Source organism: Sinohyriopsis cumingii, chromosome 5, assembly GCF_028554795.1.
Source record: "Sinohyriopsis cumingii isolate HCF-2022 chromosome 5, ASM2855479v2, whole genome shotgun sequence".
NCBI lineage: Eukaryota > Metazoa > Mollusca > Bivalvia > Unionida > Unionidae > Sinohyriopsis > Sinohyriopsis cumingii.
Window position 1 is genome coordinate 38,207,949 of NC_142965.1, and position 12,502 is coordinate 38,220,450.

General features: G+C 32.2%; 1 protein-coding gene across 2 annotated transcripts in view; it reads right to left on the reverse strand.

Moving 5' to 3' along the window:
• The window catches only part of LOC149798971 (sperm axonemal maintenance protein CFAP97D1-like), a 44,714-nt gene extending 38,866 nt beyond the window's left edge, over window positions 1-5,848 (reverse strand). Inside the window, exons 1-2 of one of the 2 annotated variants that reach the window (XM_089957880.1) lie at window positions 5,616-5,840; window positions 3,919-3,999 (exon numbers count right to left, since the gene is read on the reverse strand). In XM_089957880.1, coding sequence (XP_089814006.1) covers window positions 3,919-3,999; window positions 5,616-5,732 — 198 coding nt within the window. In that variant the 5' untranslated portion in view covers window positions 5,733-5,840. Of the gene's footprint in view, window positions 1-3,918; window positions 4,000-5,615 lie in introns of both variants that reach the window. The other variant, XM_089957881.1, reaches the window with a different exon arrangement.
• Window positions 5,849-12,502: the final 6,654 nt, after the last annotated feature.

Consider the following 12,502-nt stretch of genomic DNA (forward strand, 5'->3'; position numbering starts at 1 on the left):
CTCTGCCATTGCATTTACACTGTTCATTTGAACAGCATAGACCCACATCTGTCATTGCATTTACACTGTCCATGTGAACAGCATAGACCCAGATATGCCATCACATACATAATATCCATTCCACTAATGTATCTTCAACTTAACCATGTCAACCCCCAGCTGCCTGCACATTGTGACAGCAGATATAGATCTAGGAATTGTATACAACTTCATGTCCAATAGGCATGTGTAAATAGACATTCAGGGTTTATTACTGAACTGCAAATTTAGGAGATTTCCTCTGCAGTTGAACAATAAGGGAGGGGGTGTAGTTTCTAAACATATGAAATTTACTCAAGTAAACAACTGGAGGGTTTGCAAATATACAGGATTTTCAAAAATGTAGGAATAGACCCAGCAGTTTTGTCCAGGCCAAAGGATTCATGGGATATTTTTTCCCCACATGCACACATTTAGGAATGGACCCTGCTGTTTTGTTCATGCAAAATGATTCATGGGACATTTTCTATGATAACAAACTGACAGGAAATCAATTATACAAAAACATCAGGCCTTGATAACGCTGGTACAACACCCCTATGAGATTACTGATGCAGCTTTGTAAATGTCTTTCAACTGGTTTACCTGTAGTAAATATAAGAGGACACCCAGTTTTATTTGAAAAAGAGAAATTGTGTTGTTTGAAAATTTGTATCCACACATGAAGCTTAAAAACGGCACCCATCTCTTTAAACACCATAAATAAATTAAAAAAAGGCAAATATAGATAGATCATTGGTCTAAAAAATTTAATTAATCAATCAATCAACTAATTTATCCATTCCTTTCCTGCAAATTCTTTAATTTTTAATGCATGCATATTGAGTCCTGACTGCCTCAACCTTGATGTTACAGTACCCATCAAATAATGGAAACTTGACTGCAGCTTACTTTGTCTCAAGAGCTTTACCAGTCTAAAAAATTCTGCAGTATCAGTTTTATGGACTGAATATTTTCTGTGGACTGTCAAAATGGATCCATCTAATTTTGCTATTAAGTACTGAAACTTGGATGATGGATCATTAATCTGCCTCTAAACGAAAGATACTTGATTAACAAGCCATAAGAACTTCCTCAAATCAGGCATCTTAATGAGTTCACTAGGAGAAAATACTGAATCCTATTTCCAAATGAATCTGTTTAGATTGGAAAATTCAATGCAGGAAATTTTTTCAAAATAAACATTTTTTCTGTACCAAGAAAGAAAAGCAAACAATTCCATACATTACGAAAATTTCAGCTATAGCACTTTTATGTGGTCCTTGTATCAATTACTGAATTTGTTCAAAACAGTTGGGATAATGTGGAACTAGATTTTAACCCAAACTGATCAAAATAAATTGTAGTGGAATAAATGACTCATTTCAGTGAAAGCAACCATTATGCCATTCAATCAATCAGAACAGCACTTCAGAAACTCATAGTATGTTGTGTTAAATATGCACCATGAATTTAATCTACAAGGACTTTCCATTACAAAGCTTAATGTAGGTCTTTATGACCACACAAAAATCAATAACCCATTCTATCAAGGGGATCATATTCCAGGCATTTTGCAAAAGGGAGACTAAACTTTAAAGGAGCATGTCCAATCAAGTTGTGTTCACTACACTGCTTACATGTAAATCTAAAGAAATCGACTGTGAAATCAGCACTAAATAATCAGAGAAATGTAATTGTGTTAACTGGCCTATTACTAGAGCACAGTCTAACCACTCACCAAGTCTTTAGCATTACAAACACTACATATAAATTCAAAGTATTTTATTTTAACAATTACCCCAAAATGGTGTTAATTTTCTGTATATATTCTAAAAGTTGTATGCATAGGTTGAAAAATGCTAAGTTATGACCATATGAATTTGTATGTGGTAATTAGTGGCAGTCAACTAGGGAATGGACATTAAAAACTAAAATCTGACAAACTGTGTGAGTGTGTAATTTTGTAATGCCTTTCACATGTGCAAGCAAACGTATTGGTCAGTGGTTCATATATATATGTCAGCATATATTAGGATTTGACTAACAAAAAGCATCAGGCTAACTTCAGGTGTATTCTGCAATAAAGATATACAGCAAAATCAACCAATTAAGATCACTGTTCAGACTCAGAATGATGTGGTCTGAAATGAATAACTAAATCCACAAACTTCATTTATTAAAAAAACATCTCCAAGTGAAAAACTGTTGTTCATCCAAAACTTTAATGGGCTACTTGCTGCTAATCATGTATCATACAATATGTGGTTTGTTATGTAATGACATTTGTTGAATTAAGCTTACAGGATGAAGAAAACACTGTTGCCTTAATTTTGAGACACCTGGACAGTTTATACTGTATAAATAATGTGTATAAATTTAAAAACTTCATTTTTTTCTAATCATCAATTAACAAATGTACTTTTAGTATATTAAGCGATCATCAGTGTTACAGAAAACAATATCATACCTACCGACCTTCTAGTCAGTGTTACTGGGAATTAACAAAGAGACTCAAAGCATTATATGTGGCCCCAAAATGGGTCAGTGACCTAAATAACTGATGTTGAATTAAGAAGTTATCTACTCATATAAGCCTATAAAAAGTAATTGAAATTCAAATGAAGAACATAATGAAATAAATGTTTTATTAGAGGCATTTGATACACTTCCAAACAAAGCTGGTAGACTTAGCAGTGTCATAAAATCACACATACACAAACACACACACACACAGATATAGCAATTATACTGCTACACATTTTATTTGATGTATGATAAATGTAGTCTGACTGTAGCTTTGTGATGTGTAAACTTCTACAAATCTTGTGTGATGTATGATAATGTAGTGTGACTAGCTTAGCTTTGTGATGTGTAAACTGCTACACATTTCATTTGATGTATGATAATGTAGTGTGACTGTAGCCTTTTTATGTGTAAACTTCCACAAATCTTCTGTGATGTATGATAAAGTAGTGTGACTGTAGCTTTGTGATTTGTAAATGCCTATAAATCTTGTGTGATGTACAATAATGTAGTGTGACTGTAGCTTTGTGATGTGTAAACTTCTACACATTTTGTGTGATGTATGATAATGTAGTGTGACTAGCTTTATGATATTCAGTTGATATTCACTCAGTGCGATGCATGATTCTGTAATGTGGTTAGCTGAGTAATGTGCTGCTGCTTGTCCTGCTAGATGAATGATTACTGTTATGTTAAAACTAATGCTCATAATGCAGGCTGTATGATATTACAGTGTTAACTACAGTTGTGATCTTTAAATTGATACTCATCTTCTAGGCTGTTTAATATTACAGTGTGATTATAGCTTTGTGAGATTAAAACCGATACCCATTTTGCAGGCTGGATGATGCTACAGTGTGAATACAGCTCTGTCATCCTTAGATTGGTACTCATAATGTTGGCTGTATTATACTGCAGTCTGACTACAGCTCTGTGATCTTTAGAGTGATACTCATAATGCAGGCTGCATTATACTACAGTGTGACTACAACTCTGTTATCCTAAGATTGAGACTCATAATACAGGCTTGATGATACTACTGTGTGACTACAGGTCTGTTATCCTTAGACTGAGACTCATAATATGGGTTTGATGATAATACGATGTGACTACAGCTCTGTTGTCCTTAGACTGAGACTCATACTACAGGCTTTATGATACTACAGTGTGACTACAACTCTGTCATCTTTAAATTGATACTCATTTTGCAGACTGTATGATACTGTAAGATGACTAGCTTTGTCCTTTTTATTTCTGTACACTCACTATCACATGTACTCAATACTAACTTTAACACTTGTTCTAAAACAAAATTCTAGCCCTACGCAAACAGTACCTATAGCAAATTTAAATAGAATTTCTCAAAATTCTTACCTGTAGTTTTTTTAACTTCAAATGAAGGTGCATGTAAGTTGCAGGAGCTTTGGTGTCAACCATGGGTTTTGCTTCCTTCAACTGAAATAAATAAATAAATAAATAAATAAATAAATAAATACATATATACATATATAAATAAATAAATATTCATGTAAGCATTTTCTTATTGTATCTTATAATTTCAGAAAATTAAATGAAAGTCATGCAAAATTAAGAAATTGTAAACCCTGAGTCATTAGCTCAAGCACTGTAATTGTCAACCAATCACATTCATTTGCCACATTTCATTGCAGAAATTAATGAAATGACAGCTCAAATTAAGGCTGACCCTGGGGGTCAAATGATATCTACAGGAAGTGGCATAATTTATAATGTCATTTGGGGAGTAGTTTGAAATTTTAAACTGACAGTAGTTAACTATGTAACAGATGCCCTTATCTAAGAACTGAATAATACCCACACCTGTGGTTAACAACTTTCAAATATAATTGACTCAATTGCAGTTACTATTAAAATATGGATTATAATTACAATTACTCACTTTGAAAAAAGCAATTGATTGTGGAATGTAATTTTATCAATTATGTTTGATTATATCTTTACAATTCATATATACATTTTAAGAGTAACCAAGTAACATTTATGTAAAGACTAAGTACCAGAGTCTTAAGAAATGTACATTCATATACATGTACTCCCAGTTAAAGAAAATTTTTATTACAATACATATTTAGCTACTCATTATATTATACTCATTCTTAAGACTTTATTGGTCATATGAGATGTAGCACCAAAGAAATACTGTCAGATACTAAATATTCTTTTAATTACAGATTTGAACTATCAAGTCTAAGAATACGAATTTGTGTTATCTTTTATTCAAAGCAAATGTGTTGTTGTTATTAGCCTAAAATTAAAGTGTGTGGTTCTTGTAACAGTTAACTTTTATTGTTGTTTTAGTTACTTTTTTATCCACCCCATGTTAATTCATGTCACAGGATCCAATCTAAAGTTAGAGGTTTAGATGTGAAAAATGGGACATTTTTAGTATCAATTTCTTTTGCATAATTAATAAAAAGTTTTAGGGATGGGGCCATTACAAATTTTTATCACCATGTGCATTTATCTCCTCGTAAACCATTACAAATGGGCAGGTTGGGTTGCTAGAACAACACATATTTTTCCTTTGGTTCAATTTATTTTCAAGTGTAATATGCATATCACGACTGATACCTCTGAACATGGACCGCTCTGGTGGCCTAATGGTTACAACGTCCGCCTCGAATGCGGGAGGTCGTGGGTTCGATCCCCGGCTTAGTCAGCATTAAGAAGTTAGTGTTAGGACTGGTCGGCCTGGTGTCATTATAATGTGTCTGGGTGGGACATCATGCTACATGTCTGCGGCATGATGCCCCAGTGCTAGACATAACTATAAACTGTCACACTGCAGACATCGTAACAATATGACTGAAAAATTGTTAAAGCTACGTTAAAAATCAAACACACACACACACACACACACACACACACACACACACATCCTACCTGTCTAGACATCCCAGCAGGTAATCATAGCTACACATGTGTCCAATCCAGATTTGGACAGATTAATAAGTAAATAAAATCGTTTCACCGTGATTCTGGCCACCGTTTAGTGTTAACATAAATGATTCTAATGTTTCATGCATACGTACCTTGTCCTGATGTTCCTTATAATATTTCTGGTCCCATTTCATCTGCAGGAGTTTATTGTGGGTCGGTAAAATCGAGTTGTACGATCGGAACATCTTTGTATCTGTTGAGCTGTGCATCCTGAAGAGTTTAGTTGAGCCTCAATCTTTAATACCTTGTTGAAATTTAAATTGTGACTGAATTACAAATGAAGGTGTTCAATCACTACCGTATATTATAGTGCCTACTGGTTACAATGGTCACGTGACCAAACGGTATCACCATAACGACAAGGAGTCGCTTTATGAATGTAAAGGTAATGAGTAAATTGAAAAGGTTTATATGATGTTTGCACATCTGATGTGCGAGTACTGATTGAAATGTGATTTAAATTCTGGCCAATTATTAAAATAAATAAGCAAAATAAATTAAAGCGAAGAGTTTAGAAACTACCAGCAGGTGCGCTAAACAAGGGAAGACACTCCATAAAAATTCTCAGATAAGCTAGTTCTGCTTGTTAATTCCCTTGATTAGACTCGGTCCATCGGTTGGTAGATTATATTTAAAATAATCGAAAGAAAAGGAATAGACAATTAGAACTATACAAAAAGGAAAAAATAAAAGGAAAAACGAAGAAGAACAAAAAAAAAAAGACATTTAGAGGTGTTACATTACGAATCAAATTAACTTAATGACCTGTCAAAATCATCTACGAGAGATCTTTTTCTCTTCTTTATGTCTTATATTTATCATGTGTCGTAAGATTTCTCAATTTATTTTCCGTAGACACGTGTGCCATTTGTAACATATGTACACACACACACACACACACACACACACACACACACACACACATATATATATATATATATATATATATATATATATATATATATATATATATATATATATATATATATATATATATTTTATGACTAAAAAGAGATAAACAGTTTTATCAATATTTGTATTATGTGTAATGCATACTTATTATAGATATAGAAAATAAATAAATAAATTTAAAAATAAAATTAGATCTTGATACATTCTTGACACATGTTAAATAGATTATCAGAACTCAATTTATATCATAAATAATTATGGTGTGCATAATGCTTACTATCAAGTATTTTATAAATAATTAATCATATTGTATTGAGAATTAATTTAGAAATGCACTTTCAGTTTTAAAGAATTAGTAAAATTATTTTTATGATATTAGATTACACTTTTACCAATTAAGTTTTTCTGCTAAGCAGAATAATATAAAAATATTCTTATCTAATTTAAAACAAGGGACATAAATCATAAAAAAGAAGAAAAAAAAAGAAGGAAAAACCGAATTAATGAATGTCATATAGTGTTTTTGAATTTAGACCATTTGGATATACCGTATTAAGACGGTGAATCCAACAGGTTTCCTTTAGCAGACGTTCCATTTCAGAATCAGCTTTAACAATAGGTTGGAAGGAGAAATCTTGCAAGGTATGGGAAATTTTGTTAAAATATGTGGCAACATGAGATGAAAATGATTGATCGATATAATTTTTTATTGGTTGGTTCATATGTTTAGATATTTGTTGACTGGTTTGTCCAATATATTGGATGCCACATTTTTTGCATGTTATCAAATAAATAACATTTGATGTTGCACAATTTGTATCACAACGCATATTAAAAAGTTTCTTTCGTATTATTACTATTGAAAGAAGTATTTTCATTAATAAATGAATAGTGTGAACATATAGGTCCATTACATTTAGTTGATGATCCTATTTTATATGGTTGTTTTTCTAATTTAGAATTAGTTAGGAAATCTTTAAGATTTTTAGTCCTTTTATAAGCAAGTGTGGGTTTGCTTTCGTGTAGAGATTTAACACATGCTTTACATGATAAGTTTAATAAATCCCAATATTAATTGATAATCTTACCTATATTAGGCAAACTTAGACTGATAACACCTTCTACGTGTTGGTGTTCTTTATATATATATATATATATATAATCATTATACAACAATGTGCATGAATATAAAATTAAAATCCTCAAATATTATGTAATAGAAGAAAGAACATTCGATTCTAGAGAAGAGAAAAGAAGAAAAAAGAAAAGAAAAGAAAAGTAATTTTACAGGTCGTGTATGAAAATAGCAAGTGAGAACCATCCTGATGCAACCATATATTCAATTCGCTGAAGATTATAGATTACATTAAATTTACGAAAACATTTTAAGATTATTTCGTTTGTTTTGGCTCCGACAAGATTATTCCAGAACTGTTCCTTCTGCTTTCTATTGTCTTAAATATTCTGGTCGATGAGAACGACACTTAAGTGATTGGTACTACATTTAAATATAAAATTATTTCTCCTTTTCTTTCTCTAGTTTCGTGTTCGAAATAACCTTCCATTCTTAAACGTTGACTTCTTTCACTTTTACTAGAATTCTGCCTTTTTAAAATTAATAAAATACTAGTTGTATGTTTTTAGTTGTCAGATAAATGCCAGTTGGTTGCATGAGTTTGTATATTTTATATGGATAGATGGAAGGTTAGACAACATTCATGGATATTTTCGCATTATGACAGAATAAATAATTGATATAATTATGTAGCTTTTGTCTTAGTCTTCACTTTGAATGACATTTTGCGAGGCCAATTTTGGTACAGCCTTCGAGAGATCATAAAGCTCTAAAAAAAATTGTCTGACACTATCCAATTTGAAACCATCGAAAGGCACATTGTTTTGGAAGCAGAGATAAGGCTGAATTGGCGGACAGACAAATTCAGCTGTAAAATTTCTAATGCTATTAACATAACTGTACAAAAAAATCTCTAATATGCATTTAAACACATATCAATCTCCATCTGAGGCCATTCAAGAGATAATTTAACATGCAAATCTACATCACCGCCTATTCGATAACACATACCAATCTTCATCTCCGCCCATTCGAGAGATAGCATATACCAATCTCCATCTAAGCCAAATCGATAGACAGATAAACAGATAAACAGGTCATGACACACTAACACCAGTAGATTATTAAGTACCAATACAATTGGAGTAAAGTGGTTTGCCCAAGGATACACAGTGGGAGCCGACCCGACCTAGTCGAACGATAGGATTCGAGCACGCACCCTTTCGGCTGGAAGTTTGGATAGATGGATTAATGGATAGACGGACAGATGGATAGACGGATTTTAATTATGTAACTTATTTTATGGAATAACTAATCTTAGTTCATATACTAATGTATCTATATATTATATCAATGCTACAAGCGGGGTTGGGTGGTAAAATAAAATAACTGGAGATAAAATTAAAAATATCCTGGTTGGAAAGAACCCCCCACACTCAGCAGTTTAAATGGTCTGTCCCTTAATTCTTCTTTTCTAACTACTCAATCTGCACCACTCCTTCAGCTCTCAGTATAGTAGCTATAATTTCACCCCACCCCACACCCTCAAACTTGCGGGGGTTGCATATGCACTTGATACGCCACTGCCAACTCTTTACTCATCTATTGAAGAAAAGAGAACTTTCCGTCTCCGTTATTAACAACTCATGATACAGGAAAATGAACAAACCTAGCACAATCACGACTGGAGACAGCCTGCTCAAATTTAAAATTATTTTTTATCCACTAATAAGTATGTGGTATGCACAAGCTTTAACTCCGGATAACTATAGATACGATTTTTTCTTGCACTGGAATTTCATCCTGATTTATTTCAGAGTATTTATCAATCAATACAGTACATGGATAGAGGAATAGTGGCGGTGATTTGAACAAGTATTACAACTCTGTGGTCTTAAGTAAAGTAACAGGAAGGAGCGAAACCAACAATTTAGTAAAATTCAACAAATAATTTATTTCCCAAGAATACAAAGTGAACATTTAAAAAGAGCTTACAGTATTGTGAATTAAACACCCAAAAAATAGTTTTAAAAGTTCTGTCAAAAGTCCAACAGTATAGAGTATTCCAAATGAATTCTAGTGTTGGTCTGAGTGAATTCCAACCTTAATTGATCTGGAATAGTGCTGTTGTATCACAATGCTATAATCAAAATGTCACTCAATGAATTCACAATAATCCCAAAATAGTGATTGAGCCCGAAAGTAGTAATGGGCATTTTGTAATTTCAATGAATAATTTAAATAAATAAATCATCTCAAATAATAACTGAACACAACTAAAAAACTGAATCCACCACTTATGATAAAATACAGATAATTAATTATAGTGCAAACAATCTTAATATAAAATCTAAGACACAATAAGTTAATTTCCAGAACATTCTAATTTGTAAATAAGCTCAGGTCTTTAACTTAAAGTTTAGTAAAGAGTATGTCAAATATCAGGTAGACCAGGAATTTCCAAGGGAAAACTAAAATCATGAACTCCGATCCAAATAAACTTGTTTACCTACAAGTAATGACTATCTTAAAATATAATCAGAGACAAAAGTAGCAATGCAATACGTTGTTTGCAAAATGATCCTTACAAAAGTCAAATACACAGTACAAATTAAATACACAATACAAATTAAATACACAATGCAAATTAAATATACAATACAAATTAAATACACAATACAAATTAAATACACGATACAAATTAAATATATAAAACAAAAGACAGTCTGCGGTACAATACGTTGATGTTCGGGAAATAGTGAGAGATAAAAAAGATCATTCCTCTCTTTCCAGGTAGAGAATAAGCCCTTTGATATTCGGAAAATAGCGAGAGAATAAATGTTTTGTTTTTCTTCTCAGGCGTAGATTACTCTGTTTTTTTTTTCTTTTAGTGAAGTATTGAATCAAGTCTAATAAACTTACCACAGTGGGGTCATCGTAGAAAAAAGTATTTAGACTAATAAAAGAATTAGTACGAGTTACTTCTAACAGAAGACCATATGACCGAGATGTAAATGTGAAAGTCTTACAGGGTTTCTTCATGAAATATAGACATGTGAAAAGAAGAGTTGGCACTGAAATGCAATGTGGAGTATTAAGTTCGTGGTGTTTAAAGGAATGTTTCATTGAGACGTAGTAAAACTTAATAATAGTCCGACTGGTGGTTTTTGAGGCAAAAAGAGACCATAACGTCAAATATGACAGTTAAAAGTGATTATCACGACGACTTTTACAACGAAGTTTTAGGCGATACAAATTGAATTGATTACTCCACCCATATTTATTTTATATAGTCAATATTCTATCTATCTATCTATCTATCTGTCTGTCTGTCTGTCTGTCCGTCCGTCCATCCATCCATCCATCTATCTATCTATCCAACCTAAATTACTCTTTAAATGTGCACGTAATGTATAATTGTTTATTTACAAGTAAATTTGAATTATCCATACATAATATTTTTTTTCTTCTACCAAAGTATATACATAAAATGATGATATAGTTATTTTCATGATGATAAAAGGATTAAATAGATATTTTGTTTAATTAGAAGGAAGCAGTTAACTAGGTCAGAAACTGAAAAAAGTCGAGCGAGAATTGTGTCAGCCGAGTTATGGAAGGTTTATCTCAGTAAATGTTTTGTTTTGCAATTTTATATATTTACATTTGTAGAACTTTACTTTGATCAGAATCATATAGCCATTATTGTATTGATGACGCACCATTAAACTCCAATACATATACACATACATATAGACTAGCCTTATGCGAAACAGCAAGTGTTTCTATCAATTTTAAGAGAACAGTGCGTGACAATTTCCAAAGAAAGTTCAGTAAGGACGTACCTTACGACATTCTTACCTGAACTTAAAAGTTTACCTAACTCAAAGCTTTGTCTCACTAAAGCAAACAGTGTGTACTAATACAAAGTACTATAGATATATATTCAGCAGGTTTTTTTTATACATATGTGTAAAGAGCTTGCAAAATTGACCCTGTTCAAAATAAATCTGTTGTTCTCTTGAAAAATGTGACTAGACAACTCTCTGATATATGATATTGAAAAATGATGCCCAATGTGAGTGAAACTTCGCCTCTGGATTTTAATTTTTTTTAAAAGGCTCCTTGCTGGGCCCCTCTTTGTCTACTATGGTTCTCTGCCCAGACATGATGTCATTGCAGCCAGTATAAACTACATTTAACCAATTAAATTATAATAAAAATTTAAATCTAGAGGCGAAGTTTTGCTCACATTGGACATGACTTATCAATGTCATATATCAGAGAGTTGTCATGCAAACATAGATGTAGATTGCCCGTTGGAAAAGATAAATCGTGATATTATGTAAAAAGAATAATCCAATCCCTGACATGGTGCACACTGACTTGGTTGAAACATGCAATGATTTTATTTAAATTTACTTTTTAAAAGATAAAAATCTTAGAATATCGAGACGTAAAGAAGTGTTTTGACACTTACAAAAACTGGCAGGAGAAGTGACATTTTATTCGGGTAGTCAAAATGTGAAATTCATTTGCCCGTGGGCAAATGCTAGTAATAGACAAAAATGGTTTCAAAGGTTCGAAATACTTGAATAGCAGCCTATGCTAAAATCTGGTGCAATAATATTGACGTATCTAGCAAATGAGGTTATGATATGCCTTAAGGTTTTGCTCTTTAATATGATTTTCACGTGCATACTGAAAACATGACGAGCTTAATGTACGACGGTTATTTTCACGAGATTTTATTTTCGGTAATATCAGGAGCTATACTTTTTCAGAAAAACTTATCCTTGAAATTTATAAATGATTTTAATATTACATATTAAACCAGGCGATAATGTTTGATTCATAGTAACACGAAATTAAAATGCTGTTACTCGGTAAGATGGAAAGCGCGAAATATTGGTACCGCGGAAATTAAATTACCGGTTATTCAGTAAGAAAAAAGAAATTACCTGTCTGATACCTGAGAGGACTATATCTCAT